General features: G+C 45.5%; 1 protein-coding gene across 1 annotated transcript in view; it reads left to right on the plus strand.

Moving 5' to 3' along the window:
* The first annotated feature begins 3,423 nt into the window (after positions 1 to 3,423).
* Positions 3,424 to 18,649, plus strand: part of LOC111269130 (uncharacterized) — a 55,447-nt gene continuing 40,221 nt past the window's right edge. Inside the window, exons 1-3 of the mRNA XM_022848517.2 lie at positions 3,424 to 3,439; positions 5,624 to 5,902; positions 14,580 to 15,638. Coding sequence (XP_022704252.2) covers positions 3,424 to 3,439; positions 5,624 to 5,902; positions 14,580 to 15,638 — 1,354 coding nt within the window. The remainder of the gene's footprint in view (positions 3,440 to 5,623; positions 5,903 to 14,579; positions 15,639 to 18,649) is intronic.

Here is an 18,649-nt window from a genome sequence, read left to right on the forward strand (position 1 = left end):
GCCTTAAGTTGCCGTTTGTAAATGCTCACTGACAGAAGGAATAGTTTAGTACAATTATAAACCCTAGTTTTGTTATAGGAAACAATATACTGAATAAACTGATGTTACTGTTCTATTCTCTAAAAGATTAACATCAACTCAATTCAAAATTAGGCATTATGTAAAAATGCCTTCGTACTGCCCTACTGCGTTATTCGTGGTTTTGTCTCATTTTGTTATAACAACGCTCACGTCCGGATCAGCATTAACGTCATCAGTTCTTTTCCCGCAAGCCTCGACCTGCTTTGTCGTAGACTGTCCCTACTATGTGTTATACAAAGGATTGCTATTGCATAGACTTTCTCTCCGTCGGTCAGCAAGATTGGCGGGACGTTTAGACCCTTCTGGATATTGCAAACACGCCTCACTTAACTGAGCCCAATTGACGCAGCTCCTCGTTATCTTCGTTGTTGCTGAGGCGTGTTCTTCTTGCTCATTCTATGGCCTTAGTTCTTTTCCTACGCTATCGTACTGAGAGAAGACGCATGTACGATGCCTGCGACGACCCGTGGTCGCCGACAGTGCAAATGTCGCGTCGGCTTAGATCGGATAGCAGAAACATCGCAGCACTAGCGACAGTCGGACGTCTCTGCGTCTCGGTCCTACCCTTGTCCTGCGGGTGTCTTACGCAGCCTCGCGCGCCCTGTGCCGACCACTAATAGGATTCGGTCGTCCTCTGACATAGCTTGCCATGTCCCAACCGTACAACGGGCCGGATCAGATGTTCGTATCGGATTCGGCTCATTTCTCCACTCGGCCGAGTCGCCTCTTCTCGCCATCTGCTTGGGGATCGGTGTTTGTAGCTTAACAGCAGAACAGCTGGCTGATAGGGGGCCAAAGCCCTCCCACGCCGCCACTGATGCTGCTCTTTTTGCGTCTAGCCACTCACAAAACAAGGATAAGGAACATCATCTTTGTCTGCCTCGTGCTGTGGATTCTCGTCAAACAGAGGATGCCGAACTAGCAGGTCAAGTTTTAGAGAAAGACATAGCCGACCACAAAGTTTATCGTTGTGAAATATACTTCTGACCTCTTTCAGTCTTGTTACGATATCGATGCCATGCTATTTGGCGTTCATGTTAACGATAATGTTAGATTCAATATGTACTGACAGCGGATATGTGTGACTGACACAAGTTGTAATATATTATTTGACTTGTCAGTAAATGCCAAGAAAGTTCCTTCCTGGACTATTGATTGCTTGAAGAATTATTGTTGGCAGGGTAAAGGGAAAGAACATGTAAAGGCCATCCAGATATTTTTCGAATAGTCAGCACTTTAATGTTTTCCTAGATACAGCGGCTAGATAATAATTTTTGAACTACACATAATCAATGATTGAGAAAACTATTGCCGAGTTCCATAGTAATTAATTATGAATTAAGTTACTAAAAAGTTGCTAGATAAATCTATGCTTCGTCCAGCCAATTCAACATTGATTCTTTAACTACTTACAAGATAAACTACAATTCACCCCACATTTGCGGTTTAAATGTAGAACCGTAGAAACGGAGTCAATTTAGCTATTATTTGTTGTGGTCGGGCGAAATCTGTCAATTATACTTGTAGAAGCGCTTTACCTCTACGCTCGACATAAGTTTACTGGTTGTTTCCAAGATGGTGACCCTGTGTCAAGCTCATTGCTACCCAGCACTGTCGTTCATCTTGCTTTATTCGTGGTTAATTTTTACTGCAGTGCAAATAGCGACGCTGGTTTGTTTCAGGGGGCCGATACGTGGTCCAGCTATTTCTCAGCGTATCTGATAGATAGCTATTACTATATTCGCTACTTTGTCGATTTTTAGGTAGTACAACATGGATTAGATGTTCATAGTCGATATCGTTATCAGTGTCTGTTTGCTATCAGAGCAAAAATAACACCGAAAAAAGTGAAAGCCTGGGAGATATGCTGTCTTGGTCTAAACAGCGGAGCTGTGGTCCAACTCTTGGCGGACTTCCCGAACGTCGCGTCATAAATCACTACATTAGTTATTACTACTTCTGCTAAGTAATCGTCATGGCGGCGGCAACACGGCTTGCCCATATAAATACACACAATTTCAACTAGGACAACTCGCGATTTTGTCTATTACTGATCAATTCGAATCGCTTACGGTGTTGTGTATGCCCTTTGTAGTGGCGAACAGACCCCGAAGCGTCGGCCTGTTTGGCCTGGTCGTGTTACTCACCTTGTAGTAATAATTCATTCGACAACAGCCGCTGTTGCCGTCCTGAAGGAAAAGCGTAGAAACGTCACACGCAGAGAGCCACAAATACATACATACATACATCTATACGGTATTGCAAACAGCCAAGGTCGCCTCGAAAAGCGGTAAACGACCTGAAACGTACCACGACGTCTAAATAGCTATACCACTGACGACTAGTCAGTTACCTGCGATCTCAGATAAGGACCGATTTGAATATAGGGATAACAAGTGTATTCTTCACAAATGTGTTTGCCTTAACAGCGAAGGATGAAAAGGGAACAGATCTGACAAGCGCTATTGAGATAGTATAGAGATTTATGGCATCACCGTCTCAACTTAGCGAACAACGAATCGATAACTTTGGCCGCCAGGAAGGAGGAAAGAGGTTGGTGAGAACCTACTGCTATGGGATGGCCTACAAACGGCCATGAACTAAAATAACACATTAGTGACAGGAGATGGGATTGTAGTATATATATATATTATCTCTAAAAATACATATACAGATCTGTATTTTTAATCTAGTTATTTTGTTCCATTCTATCATTCAACTATATGTCTAGGATGACAATTTTGTGAGGCTCGACCTTGTGTTCCATAGTCTATTAGGGGTAAGGTTAGTCTATAGCTAAACTTACGACGGAGGTTCAACTCATAATGCAGAGCTTCCAGTATACACAGTCAACTTTCTAGTAACCCAATAGAATTACCCTTCGATATAAAGGGTAAAAGGTATCCTTTTTGAGTCACTGAAATAATCGATATCGTAAGGCTGGAGGCGATACAGCATGTTATTTTATAAAAGTCAACGGATAACATTTATGAAGAAATCTTAAATGAACTGGAACCGAAATCGATGTAATGTTCTTAGATGCCGAACGCTAGCCACTTCAACGCACTATTAGTATGTTTCGGGCGTTCCGTTGCTAGTTCTTGCTGGTACATAATTTGTCTGTGCCATAGACGAACATCTCACCATAGAGGACCAGCGAAATCGTCGATTGCATCCTTCGTGTTACCATTCACTAGTAGAGAGGGCGTCATTTTCCCGCTCCTTAATCTTTTTCTATCTTGTGTCATTCATGTTCCCTCTAAAGGGCCTAGAAGAGAACAAAGCTAAATACGTATTTGATGTCGCCACTTCCTTGGAACCGCAGCCAGCGTCATATTGAAGATGGGCCCCGATGGAGGTACCAGCAATTTCGAATTAACCCGCTATTACATCGATCAAGTCACTAACGATAACAGCAGCGCCATACACGGATTAGTATCAAAAATAGTACGACCCTGTTGAACGACGCCAAACGGGTACAATTGGAGCACATAAAAACGATAATTTCGTTTGTACAGTGATGATGTTAAATAGGCAATATATTTATTTGTGTCGTATGTTCATATGCTTAAGCGAACAGGAATGCCTTTGGTCGTTAAATCGGTAAACGTACCCATGCGATACTACCAGGAATCTTTCGATGTTGTATTACCAAAAAATTTGATTTAATTCTTAAAAATATCCACAACGACTTCGTGTAGCTTATTACAGCATCGATAGGCGTCATTTATGCATGCCTTCTTCTGCCTCGAGCGTTTACGATGATCTTCAATATAAATAATAATAATATTAATAGGAGTTAGGCGGGCCTAAGGCCGGACCAGTACGCGTAGTGCGTGGGGATACGGGGGGATTCGCAGAAGCAACGTATAATCGTCAGTGAAGGATAACTAATCACAAGTACTCTACTTGATCAATAAAGGATTTGCTATCGGTGGAAAATCCCACCTAGCAATTGACAGACCACAATCTTGTTTGATTGCTTTCCACATCAGCGTAATGGAAGCTGTACCGGAAGCTGTACCGGAAGCGTACGTCGTAGCCACATATAGAACTATCTGTTAAGATATTTTTGATTTTTGTTTAACCGTGGTTTACCGTTATTGACACCGAAATGTTCGCTCAATCGCACATTAAAGCCGATCCGATAACTGGGATTTGCACTCAGTATGGGAACTAGCAATTTTTTGCCATACCTACAGCTATCTAATACTGTTTCCCCGTAGAAAAGTAAAAACACATATATCCGAAATCAAACTCCAATTAGCATACGCTATTGTACACGCATAGGTCTATAAGTGTGCACATGTAATAGAGCGGGGTTATATTGTAAATATAACTGATGCGTTTTTGATACGTCTCTATACGTGCGTCGTTTCTCTGAATTTTCTATCTGATTCAAGCTGTTCGTCTACGTTCATCAGAATCTACTTAAAATATTGTATTTGTAGGAAAGTCGTATGGTAACCAACATTGACCCTGTTTAATTTCACTTGTTCACACGGCCTAGGAGCAATCGGCTCTCGGAGAACATAATCAAGTTATGCGTACTTCATATGCCAGGGATAGTCACTTTATATGTATGTCTGCATCTGTCGATGTCTGCCGATCTCGGCAACACTGAAAAGCCACCCCAGCCAACCCCTCGCAATACGCTCCGTTCGAACAGTAATAACCAACAAACCATTGAACACGTGTAACACTACCTATATATTTATTATATGTGTCTAGCGTCAGACTACAATAAAGTTGGCGGAACATTAGTTGCCGTAGTCGAAAGTCATAGCAGTAAGTTGCTGGGGGTTCACGAGGGAATTTTGATCGCAGAACTGCACTACCGTGAATTGTGACGAGAGCGGAGGGCTTGATGGGCAAGGTAGCGAATGAATGAATGTCTGTATGTAGGTAGCAGACTTACTGTTTCAGAGCAAGGGAATTTGGGCGAGCGATGCCAATGAACCCCAGATATGGCAGCAAACTGAATATAGGTAAAATATCGCGAGATAAAATATTTCGGGATGAAGCATCTAAAGAATGACTTACATCAAAGAGGTCCTCGTATCGTTCACGCAGAACATTGTTAAAACGTGAAGATTTCAATAGAGGGAGATGTTAATGGCAAAAGAAACCAAAGTATCAGCTAAGAGAGAACTTCATCGAATACGGAAGGGCACGTCCCTGCATTTAAGTTGCAACCGACTACAAACAAAAATGATAGAATACGCATAGATAGTTTGTGAGATAATTCATTAAGCCTCTTGGCTATAACTGGTTTTCGTAATCTACTATACACATACGACCTGACACAGAATAACTTTTTGAACAGACATCTAACGTGCGCGCGACCTAAACAAACAAAATAAACAAGTTAATTTACGGTAATGCCTACTCTGCTGTAGACTATACTGCACAAACAGCAACACGTATTAACGCCTTAAAACCGATTTATAAACAACACCAGCGATATACAGCATGATCCTTGCGGTCACAAGTATCCCTTTAGGAAGGACAGTCTAATAAGTAGTTTTTTCCTATCTTGCAGAAAGTGCTTTACCACCTCCGACATCAGTGACCTCCGACGCCAATGGATTAACATCGACGGTTTTTCACAGCGCGCCCACGTCACCATTATTCCGATCTGGATGGCCTGGTTTACTTCCTCCACCTTCATTCTGGTCAGCGTTATCTGCATTGAAATGCGTCGATGGAGCCCCACCGCCCGCGGCGTTCTGGCCCCTGCTTGGACAATTCTATCATCCTCCACACAATAACAGCTCGACCCAAATCACCGGTATCGACAGCCTCGTAACCCAATTCCGAGGTAAATGGCACACTGAAATACAGTAAGGGAATTAAATATTGACAATATAATACAAGTAGTGAGAATGTACAGACGATGAAAACTGTTCAAGCATCACTGTCGTCCTGCGTGCGTTGGATCCTGAGTTACAAGTTGAAGGCATCGGGCCTTTTTACACGCATACTGTGTGCGTGTAGGACCTGGCTACATTCGAGCAGCAATCTTCTGCCATTGTTGGTCCCAAGAGTGTGAGTTAGCGGCCACAGCTCTCCGCTGGCCGCGCGCAATCAGCTGGAATCAGGTTATCCTTGATTACCTCCCGCCACAGCCAAATCCCGCAAACGCCGCTACTAACCATCCAGACTCTCCTTCTTCTATAGCTTCAAGTGCTGCTACTACCCGTTGAGTGAACAACGACAGCAGCCGAAGTCCGATGCTTGTAGTCACTTCGTTTGCCTTGGGCGTTTCTATCGTCCGTCCTATCTCGTTGCCTCTCTACCTGCCTACCCACCTAGCAAGCAAGCGATCAGCCGCTGTAGGTTGCTGAGTAGGACAGTAGCACTAGTTGTGGTGGAAACCGTAGTCGTAGTAGATACATTCCATCGGAGTTCCTGTAAAAGCCTTCCTACCCACGCACTCACCTACTGGCTGCAGTGGTCGCGGAGTCCTCAGATTAGGACCACTACCTAGAAGGGTAAGAGTCGTGAGGAACACAAAGAGCAAATACGACATTCTTCAGAAGTAGTCATACGATATATGCACTAAGAAAACGTTATATGACATGGGGTAGACGAGAAAGCAATTGACACACGGAAAAGAATAAGAATCTGTTAAGATCGACCATTACGCGTTACAGAGCGGAGAACAGGGAGTCAGACAGATTTACTAAATTTAGGTACAGATTATACTGGAATAAAATGCTTTGTTATGCTCCAGAACGTAAGCTCACATTACGTACAGCTAGTTTATTGCAATTTCGTATATATAGCTAATATATTGTAATAGCATGTACATGCATATTACTTTTAACAAAACGTTTACAGAAGTTAAAAGAATCTTCTTTAATCGATAAACACAGTTGGAAATGACAGCCAAAAATACTCAGACGTTCCCGCGTAGGTCGAATTATCACGCAGTATTTTCTACAGCAAACCTCTAGGTATGGCCTAGTATTATACAGATGCCGTCTGACGGCAAGGGATGTGGAGTAGGGTTCACAATCAATAAGTCATTCTAAGTAAAAAGTACTTATAAATACTACAGTACACCAACTTGATTAAGTGCAGTTATTGACTGCATTATAGAAAATTAGCATTTTATTAAATGAAGAATTATATCTGCGTCACAGGACGTTTGTGTTGAGGAGATTCACAACTAGCAACCAGTGTGCTCCCATAGGAGTGCTAGCACCTGTTAACAGTTAGCGCCTCGCGGCAGAATGAGCTCCGCTGTGCTTTGACCATCATCACCCATAAGGGAGTAGGCGTGCTTCTTGCTAGTGCCCCTCCTCCCTTTAGAGCTCGGTTAAAGCAGCAGGAAGGCTGGAGGATTGCCGCTGGACACTCTCGCGAGTCGCCAAACGAAGACCCCGACGGTCTGGTAGTGTATCTCTCGCACCAACGCGAGCGCGTAGCTTAGACGACTTGGTCGATTGATGTTCATGCTGCTGATGCTACTGAAAAACGAGGGATTGAGGAACAAACTCGATTGCTTTATTTCAATTCCCTTGAGGGTTAGGATGATACTTCCTTCCACTTTCCTTCCCCTGTTTCACCCCCTACACTTTCCCAGTCTCCGCCGCTTTCTTCTAGGTTCCCCTGCTTCTCCCGATCTTCTTCCTTTTCGGCCTATCTTATTCTTTTTTCGCAGCCTCGCTGGCGAAGTTTGTCTTCCCTGTGCAAGTTGTTGGCACGGCCCACCGTTCAACATATACCAGTGCTACAGCTATTGCTACTGGTGTCCTTTGCTCTATTATACTGACCTGCGTTGGCCTCCCTCACTCTCGCCGTGAACCCCCACCCACGACAAACGCGTTTGGCCGCTGACGGGAGGAGCGAGAGGCCGCTGCGTTCTTCTCCGTCTTCTGCGTGCGAGCACTAGCGGCAGTGACACTGGCTTGTCGCAGGTAGACGGCCGCGGATACGCGCACCAAACCATAGAAAGTGAGGGAGGCACATGGATACTAGCACAATAACGATGACGACAACGAGGCCTATTGCCGCTTTTGCTACGGCTGGTACAGTTTGGCGTGTATGTCTCAACTGAGGACTCGTTGGAGCACAAGCAGCTGTGCCGCTGCTTTCAAAAAGGTGGCTGCCCAAGTTACTGGCAACCAGATCGAAAGACGAGGCGAGGGAAGGTAATTCTATTTGGTAAAAGCTCGAGCTTGCTTGTGCGGGGTCGGAGGCGGCTGACGACAGTCAGACGGACCGGCAAGAATATGAGGATAGGAAGAGACGAGGATAAAATAGCCGATGAAAAAAAGAAGTAATGGAAGCAACGAAAGCAAGCGAATGGATGCCCGCCCGCCCGACCGACCGATTCAGAGGTGGGTAGATCAGTGAGCCCTCGTTCTTTCATCTGCCTGCTATTTTCTTGGTCCCTATCTGGCCGTTTATCGGCTCGTTGCCGCCGCAGCCCTTACAATGAAGGTTTCAGCTTGTTCCTGCGACAGGACACAGACCTGGTTATTGGTTCACCCATCTAGTCCTGTTTGTTTCGCATTCTCTGCCCGTTTTAGTCGACTTGCAGATTGTTTGTTTCTGGATTGCCATACAAAGGCAGATTGAGGGATATTTGCCACTTGAACTCGGTGACAATAGTAAGCAGGAAACGAGTCTGCTAAGGGGATGGGCTGCGAATGAACAAACCCACATGATGCTAGCCAGCTTGATGGAGCGCGTATTGGCCCATCCTGCTGTGGGCTTACAAAAACGACTCTATCCGTCTTGTTGACAACATGCACTTGACTATGATTTCGGTTAGGCGGCTTCCTGCTAAGTTACCGTTTTTTAGGCCATCCAAGAGCACGCAGTCGTAGAAGTCTCAAACGGCACCTAAGGCCTTTGTAATTCTCGTAACGAGGTGATAGAAAACGTGCTCAACATAAGCTTAATGATGTTTACTGAAGTGTTATGCTTCATATTTATGATCACTATAAGTTGAACCGGTCTTTTCGAGAAGCAAGGTGGGTCATATTCCGGAAACATGCGTAAGTACAAACGATACTAATAGTAGATTAGTGGGAATCATAATACACCGTAAGCATACTCTATGGTCGAAAAACGAGTTAAAAAAAAATGCGAATTAATTGGTTTATAGGTTGCATTGGTTTAAAGACAAACTGTAACACTTTATATACTCTACATTATATATATAAATACTCTATATTATTGTATATAAATTTACTCTGTGAAATGGCACGTCATATTATCAATCAGGTTCAACTGCACTTGCGCGGCCAATCATCTCAAATACGAGAGGTAAAGCTAAGTTTGTTGTACAGCAGACGTTACCACACCGGTGAACTAGACATACTTGGCGTAGTACAATAAACCTTTGTTCAAAACTCAATCTTTTATCGACGTGGTTGAAATATAAAGCAAATTAGAGCATTTTTCCAGTATTTCCGATATATCGCTGCGCTTGCGTTTCCAGATTCCGATTTGGCAGCCTGGGTTGATCGTTGGGGTCCACGGTGCCCGGTGAAGCGCACGTGAGGTCGACCGTTTTCTCCTTTTTCTTTTCTGCTTGTTCGTTCAATTCGCTTGCCGCCATGACTCTTCTTCCGAGTGTTCCTCATTCGGCTTTCGCTACGCAGTTGTGCTTGCGCTGCAGACGCAGGCCAAACTTGTGTCTGAGCGAGACGATAACGCTTCCGCTTATGTAGAATGTTTTTTTCCGTAAGCTCTGCAACTCTCCGGGGCAATTTAGCTCGAAAACAAGAGGCTGGCTTCCGCGATTCGCTACGTCGATACATCTTGCTTTTTCTCGCTCTCTGCTCCTCTTTTGAAGCGCGCTTCTTCGTTTTGCCTTTCACTACTCCATCTCTGCCGCGCTGGCTGTGTTCTTATCTGTCTGCCACCTTTTTTTTTCCTTTCTCCTGTATTCCGCCTATCGTTGCGTCTGATTGGTTGATGGTAGCCGGCCAACCAGCCAAACAGACAGACCGCCGGCGGAGGGGACCGCCGTCCGACTGCAAGCAAGACGGCCACAGAGCTGTAGTCCGCACGATGGCCTCTTTTCAACAAACTCAGCTTGTTCTCGTTTGTTATTCGTTTGAAGGCCCTAGCTGTAGCCTTTTCACAAAAGAAATGAGGACGAAGAACGAGGGAAACGGGGGCACGAATAGACTGCCCACCATCACTAGCAACTGCAAATTTACCAGTGAGGAGTAGCAATCGGAATAACAGTAGTAGAGGCCACAGAACCAGTCAAGGAAAGTAAGTATATAGAAAGGACAACGGCGGAAACAGAAGCGAAGACTAGGAGAAGGGCCAACCGTTGGGCAAACCGCCGGTGCAACGGAGCGGCGGTGGCAGGGTGGAGGATACAGGAAGCGAAATCAGCAGAAATCATCGAGTAGCAGTCTGTAGTCTCTTCGGAACTGATGTTTACGCTTCTCCCGTCGAGCATTCCTGCTACCGCAGCCATCACTATCGTCACTGCTTGTGGCTCGCTCTATCGGTCGTTCTGTTTTTTCAACAAGAGCAGCACCAGCAGATGATGTAACGTCAACAAGTGACCGGTCCCTAGTTTTTTCTTGCTTCGTAGTTGGCTAACGTGGAGGCGGCCGCAGCAGCGGTAGCGTCGGAAGCAATGCTGGCGGGCGCAGTAGCAGCGTTTTTCTATCACGGCGAACTCTCTGGGGATCGCGGATTTAGCCCAGAACTTTGCCAGCCCAGATAGTCTTCACGCAACCGGCAGTGTTTCGAAGATTCACAATCGGACTTCTCCACTGCTTCCGGGGTCATCAAGGTCTACATAGTGGACACAATTTTATCACATGTCATAGATTTTTACTAAGATCCTTCAATTATAATTAATTTGGTCTCGCATTAGCTTGCAGAACGTCACGTCAGCAATTCCCAGGATAAAGAAAACTCAAAGTTTCTCAAATAAGTACTTAGATAAAAAGCAAATAGAATTCTGGTCGATCCAAAGAATATAGTAGTATAGTGAAGATTGAACTTTAGTGGCAGAACTGGCCCAAATTAGGTTAATTATTTGCCTCAAGCTCATACATGATTTCAACTACTGATTGGTAAGCATGTGTTCCATTATCCCACGTACTCGTATCCGACCTTTTACTTTGTTTTTGTTCATTGCCGTTCTTCGCATTTTCCTGCTTAGTACATGCACACATACGCTCAGGTGATAGCACTCGATAGCGGACGCGGCAATAGAACATAGTTGACGCACTTTATCCTGCTGCCGTCCTACAGTTGCGGCCGCCGCCGCCGCCGCCGCCGCCGCCTTCTAGACGTAGTGCTAAACAAGAGCGACAACGCTGTTGCTAGGATATAGGTACTCTGGCAGTCGGTTGTGCTTGTTCCCCATGACCTCGGGCTGTTGACACTGCTACCGCAGCCGGCAGCGTAGTTCGTTACAGGAAGTTCGGCACTGACTGCCAGCAGCAGCAGCAGCAGACTGCCTCGTGCAAGAGCGTTTTCAGCCTTGCTGTGCAGTCGGACAGCTATCCGCCCAATACACAGCTGTATCCTGTATGATCTGGCTGGTACCACCCTCCTCATCCTCCGTATCCCCCAGCTCAGCGAAACGCATACGAACCCTCACGAACAGCTCTTTCGAACAACTTGCTGTTGTGGCCGCTGCTCCCGGAGCCGCCACCATTGCCGCTGTATGACTGACAGCCTGCTGTCGTTTGCCATTCCGCTCTACAGCTCCATCATTTCACTTGCTCCCGGTAGCGGCTGTAATGGCGGTATTGCCTTGCCTTCGGTGGTGGCCCGAGGCGGTTCGGTGATTAAAATCATGAATGAACTTTGCTACTTTGCTTTCAGCACTAGCGTACGCTTTCTCTGTACTGGATACAATCAGCCCTTTCGCCACGACCGGGTGATGGAAGGAACCGGCAATGGCTTGCCCTGCGCCGCTTACTGCCACTAGTTGGAGTAAGGAGCGGCAGACTCCAACTGCACTCAGACAGGATACACGCCTTCTTTTCCACCTCTTCTTCGTCATTCTTGTTCTCGCATTAAGGCTAGCTTACCCAAGCCAGTCTGGCAAATATTTGCGCAAAATATTTCTCCTTTTTGACCCTAGTTCTACTTTTGCTCCCAGGCGGCGTTGCGTCTTATGCTCATGGGCCTTTATTTCGACCGCTATCGGACCAAAGAAGCCTAATCATGATGTCTCGTGCGCTGCCTCGCTTATTCGTCCCCCTTTCATCATCATTGGCTGATTGTTATTAACTCTCTTTATTCGTCGATAGTAGCGTTTGTTGATCATTTGGTCCGTGTCCTTTAGCTCGCAGCAGTTAGGGTAACAGGATTGGCTTGATTCGGCACGAGGAAGGGTAAGGAACCGATGTTGCCGGCCAACGAAGCCCAATATCTGGATACTGATACAACACAACATCTAGCCGTCGAAACAATAGCATCGAGGTGTTCGCCATCAACGTATAGTGCCTACCTATTTGCGCGGATTAAACAGACGAACGTCACAAGCAGAGCTTTAAAGAGGAACTGGCATACATTGTTTCTCAAGGTCATACTTACGACCAAATGGTCAAATTGTATTGATCATACTGAAAGCATTGTCTGTTTTACAGTTCAGGTCAGCAGTAAAGGACTACAGAACAACAGAATTTTAGCAGACTGAACCTCGATGGGAATAGGAATCGGGAACATTGCAGCTGCGGGTCACTTACAGGGCGTACCGGTTTCTCTTATTAGTTCATACGAAATACGAAAGAAGTCGCACGGTTGTCGAACTGGCAATCGTTGGGGATTCCCCATGGAATTCCTGACCATAAATAGAGATAGGCGTCTTTCGTGAGGCGTTCTGCTGGCATCGCGAGTATGCCAAGACTCCACTAACAAATATCTGGACAGCTCACCGAAGGAAGTTGAACTCGTGGGTCCGCCGAGTAGGTAAGAGGCATTTTGATCTGTGTTTATCACCCGATCCGCTCGTGATATCGGCTCGAAGTTAATCGGCTGGTAGGAACGGGAAAAATTGGCGAGTCTGAGGAAAGGGAAACGAACGCAGACACCAGAGCTGCGCAGGTCGAAAGCTCCCCGTGCAGCTCGGAGAACTAGGATCAAGGGCTCTCAGTCACTAGCCTTCACAGTAGAATAACCGTAGCGGCAATCCGTTGTCTCTGGTACAGACGGACTAGTCAAGCTGCTATTCATTCAATTCGGCTGAAACAACGGAGAAGGCAAAGGACCATCAGAATATCTCATCGATCGGCCGGCCGTTTCCCTTTGCCCACCGTAAACTGATAGGTGAACTAAAAGTAACTGCATTGCGGGGTGCTATCGATGGGCGTACAAGGCATAGCTTTACTGTTCAATGGAACCAGTTGACTGGTCGATATGTCACGAGATTGGCACGATAAAATCAAATTCAATGCAACTAGGTCCTCCTTACAATCCGCTCGAACAGCCCAGCCTATTAGACGATCCCACGTGTGCCTACTATCACGGTACATGCATCGCAAAGAATAATACTAGCAACTACCTCCCCCCCCCCCCCTCAAACTCTCCCGAATATTCAACCACTTGCCCCCTTCCCTCCCTTATGCTATTTCGTCCCAACCTTCACACAATATACATATTTTATATATAGATTGGCTTTGTGTATGATGCACGCTATCTTGTCTTTTGATTATTTGATTTTGGAGGGCGTACAATAAGGTTGTACGCGTCTCTGTTTTCACACACAGGCACAGGTGTGCAGGGTGTTTCCATACAGCAGTCGGGAAAAAAAATACAAAAATAATAACGCTAATGAGGGACTATGAATATTAAGGAGACGGCATAATTTAGGGATCTTACTATTTGAAATGTTTGTAAATTCGTTAACAGGGTAGAACAGTCATCCTTGTGTAGCATCTGGACAGGAAGAAAATCATTTTTAAGCGAATCTTAGACCTCCCAAAGTTATAGTAAACATTTTGACAATCGTGGGTCTTGAAACTGTAGCAGGAAAATCCTCATTATCACCATCATCATCATTCTGGTCATTTCTGATTTTTCTATGTTATATCATGGTCAAGTTTTACCATTTATTAGAAAAAGATTAGTTATCGCCGGAAACTATCCAGCGGTGGCGTAATAGCTTTTAGCTTTAGCGGACCAGCTTTGACACCCCACGTAGCCGAAAATAAAAAATTTGTGGGTGGCTCGCTTATGCTCAGGCAACTAGTTACTTTGAAGTTGACTACGGAAATGTTAAACAAGTTGTCCATTCTTTGGTTTTATTAAAAATCAGTTTTTCCTATAACTGATTTTGTCTTGAACTATCTTATGAATGCCAAAATCCATTGGGATTTAGTTAACATATTGACGTTTCAATCATTTTTTTTTTTTAATTTTGTGACCTTCATTAGCTCAGCAAGTACAGATTCTAAAAATTCATTTTTGTTAGATTTAATCAATAAATTGATTTAAACCATCAAAGTATAACGTGCTAGCGTGGACTATTTTATCTCTTCCATGATCTCTTTCAGACGACTCGACAAACATCTCAACTTTACATGATGATGACTGTAGTCCAGGGCCACCTGAGTTACTCCCTAGTCCCGTGGTGCCTGATACCTCAGAAGGGTGCGATCCTGTTGACGGAAGAGATTCTCACAGTTTGCCGGATACTCTACTAGGCAATATAAACTGCGAATCTATCAATCTGAAGCCTTTAAACCTATCCATGTCACCTAGTGAACTCAAGAATATTGTCCGACCATGGTTACATGATAACGTTGATGACCCGATAAATACGAATTCAACAAACAGTAACAACAATAACAACAAGCACATCTCTCCCTTGACGGAGTCTATTACGCCAAACGACAGCGCACCGATGCTACAACACCTTAATCATAACAGGAACAGCAGCGTCATTAATAAGAACAACAACGACAATGCAAACCATAACACAAACGGCGTTATTAGCGGCGTTAGTAATGTCAGTCCGCTTCTGGCGTTCGACTACGGCGAGATGCTGCGACGTGGCGGTGGCTTTCGGCCCACAACACTGCCAACGTTAACGACGACGACGACGACGACGACAACAACAACACTGTCCAGCTTGTCGAGCAGCCTTCCGAGTTCTGCTCTGCTCCTCGAGGAGCTTGGCCTGGCCCATCACAACCAGCTGCAGCAGCAACAGCATGCGACTCCGTCCGACCTCTATTCTTACTGCGTCAAGTGCGACAAAATGTTTAGCTCACCGCAAGGCCTTGAGCTGCATGCACGAAGAGCGCACCTAGGCTTGAATATTGGATCTTCAACCAGGACTGTCGTAAGACCCGGTTCGGAAGGCCGGCCTTTTGCTTGCGACCTCTGCGACAAAACCTTCAACCACGAGCTGGGTCTAGCCCAACACCGCGCCGTCCACTCGGCCGAACGATCATTCGAATGCAAGCAATGTGGCAAGTGTTTTAAGCGTTCGTCAACGCTATCAACCCATCTGCTTATTCACTCCGACACGCGGCCCTATCCCTGCGAGTATTGCGGCAAGAGGTTCCACCAGAAGTCAGACATGAAGAAACACACTTATATTCATACCGGTAAGTGAAGCCACATTTTTGCCCCCGTCCCTTTCACTTTTTTCTGCTTTCTCAGCTTTATAAAGCGTTCAAACATAAGCGTCATTATGCATTATAGAAAGTGCCTGAAACAGGTAAAGTGTTACTTACGGTAATTTCGATTACTCGTGCGCTCCTGTGAACGCTTCTTCTGTCGGATACTTTCTAATCGTTATCATTACAAATCTCTCGTACATCCTTACTAGTTCGACCTGTTCCATTTCAATGAGTGCAAGTATTCAGATCTACAACTTGACCCATCATTAGCCTGCTGTAGAAGAAAGAGTATCTTTTACTGACAATATGCCTGACGATGAATCGGTCCTCCACTTTATCGTTCAACGCTCTGATGGTCGTCGCGCAGAACATGGCGAATTACATATAGCGATTCTCCTACCTACACTTCTAGCCATCCCCTCCTTTGGCTATCCACAATTGCGCTGGCCTGCTCGCTCGTTAATCCAAGGGCTGAGCGCACCGAGCGCTCGTTCAACTATGTCGCTGCCGCCGCTGGGGTTCTTTTCTCTCCAACTGTTCATCAGTTCTTCGGCTAACGCGTTCACTCGCGAAGCTGAAATGAGTGCCGCATCAGCGGAAGCAGTACTATTATCTGCGCGTGTATTGTTGCGTTAGCTGTTCGGTTGAACCAGATCGCAGGCGGGCCTCGAGACATTGTCTGAAATCTTGTCCCTAACACGATTATGAGATGGATGAGTCTCGGGGGCTTGCAAGGCTGCTGCAACTGACGCTTTACAGTCGGAGACACTGGGGCCGCTCGGCTACAAAGAGTCGCCTAAGTCGACGCCGCCGCCGCCGCCGCCGCCGCCGCTGCTGCTGCCGGCTAGACAACGGAGCGCTGCGCTGCATTCTACTTGAAGTTGTAGTCTTAATTGCCGAATTAACTTTATTACAAAGTGCAGCATCAACTAGCGCGTGCAAAAGGAAGAGCGTGGGACAGAACGAAAGGACATGAACGACACGGAGAAGCAATGTGAGGTTCGTTGGCTGTAAGGACCATAGCTTCAGACTGCCGCCGCCGCCGCCGCCGCCGAAACTGTTGCTACTTGGCTTCAAGCGGATGCACAGCCACAGGCACTCGACAGGCCGAGCCGAGTGAGATAGTGAGATGGGCCTGCTTCCCTTCTCGCTGCCGAAGCGAACAAGGAGTGAGTGAGTGAGTACATACACTCCGACTAAATGCACCTGACAAGTACAAGCGTCTCAGGAAAGCGCGGCGGAAGCAAAGAATATCTCCGCGGCCTCGTCTCAGGACCCACCTGACGAGCTTCGCGCCAGTCAGCCAGTGGGAACAGCAGCAACGCGTGCTCCATACGATGATCAGCCAGCACCGCTGTATGGAACGATAGGAACCTGGGACTTTTGGGCTAGGGGTAAACTAAAGTAACTGAAAGCTAGACCCAGAGACATAAAGGCAGGCTAGGAGAAACAGGTGGGTAGGTAGTTGGGGGCTCGGGGTCGCAGAGGCTATTAGCAATGTTGTGTCATGTCAACCTGCAGCAGCGCTGCACCTTACCTCTGTCCCTCGTCGCCTATGATTATACATCTCGCCTCGCTCAACTTTCCTGTCTTTCTCTTGAGGTACCCACTTTCTTTTCTTGGAGCATGGAAAAAATATTTTCCATTTTCTCTGACCTCATGCGTTGTTGCCTATGCATTTTTAGCGAGGTGTGTACCCATATAGCCGCAGTTAAACATCTTTCCCTTTGACATATATCTTTGTTTGGGTCCTATCTTATCACAATTATGTGAACCCTTGTCTTTACGTTCTATGGCCTGGTCAGGAGCAAAAAGAGAATCGGTTAAATTAGCACTGGCTACCGGCGACTAGAACAACAGCTGGTACAGGACAAATCTCCCGAAACATCGTACAAAAACTATGCACAGAAACGTGACGCAGTCAAAGATAAACTTCTGACACTAGTCGTGTTTTTTTCATTTATTATAATATTCAGCTTTATATTTGTGATGGCAGAACGAGTAAGTCGTACATATGGGACGGTTTTGTTATCACAACAAACAGCTGGTGATTCCGTTCGGTTCGAAATTAGAGGCGCGTTCCAACTCTGAAAAACAACGTTTTGTATGAAAAGTATGATGTTATTCAAGGTAAGTTGTAGCGATAATATAACTGTAACACAAAAGTAATCACATCACAAATTAATGTGGTTTAGTATGGAGTTATATCACAGTGGTAAGCGTGTGTCTTCTAACGATCACCGCCTCTCCCATTTGTTGTCGATAAAGGCCGAAGTGGACAGCGGCTCAGGAAGTAGGAACAGCCTAAATTGCCCCTGAGTGCCTCGTTCGCACTTGATGCCCCGCAGGTTATCCACCTACCACAACAAATGCGCATTCTCGAACTAATATGTCTACCTAGCAGGCGATCAGATCAACACCCAGGATGTCATTTCGAAAGAAGCCCATTAACTTCGCTGTTGCAGTTATTTTTTAATTAAGCAAATGCTGTAAAATCAGATCATTCCGTAATAGTATATAATCTCTGCTACGAACCTTTTGATATAATTTTTGAATGCCAAATTCAAATTTCACTTGAAATAAAAGCACACATAATTATAGTAACGACCAGATCCTCATGAGACTTGTAATCAAAACACTTACTTTGCATATAGTAGAAACATTTGCTTTTCTTTCTAAGTTAAACCTAATTACGCCTCAGAAGCCACATTTCGCACCTTAAGACCACTAGTAAGATTCCGGCAGTCTATTAGCAAGAAGTTGTCCGCATCTTTTGGAATACTCGGCTTTTCCGTGCAGGTAAATAGGATACTAATTAATATATGAATACTGATTAATATATGGAAACAAAGTGAATAGTTTCACTATGATATTTCGCTGCATTTTTCGCCCCACAGGAGGCAACTGTCTCTTAATGGCAATTTCACTTTTTTCAGTACCGTGGCCACGGTGTATAGCCGGATAGCACGCCACTCTCCAGCTCCCTCTGGGATCAA

The sequence above is a fragment of the Varroa jacobsoni genome, unplaced genomic scaffold, assembly GCF_002532875.2.
Source record: "Varroa jacobsoni isolate VJ856 unplaced genomic scaffold, vjacob_1.0 scaffold_142, whole genome shotgun sequence".
Taxonomy (NCBI): Eukaryota; Metazoa; Arthropoda; class Arachnida; order Mesostigmata; family Varroidae; genus Varroa; species Varroa jacobsoni.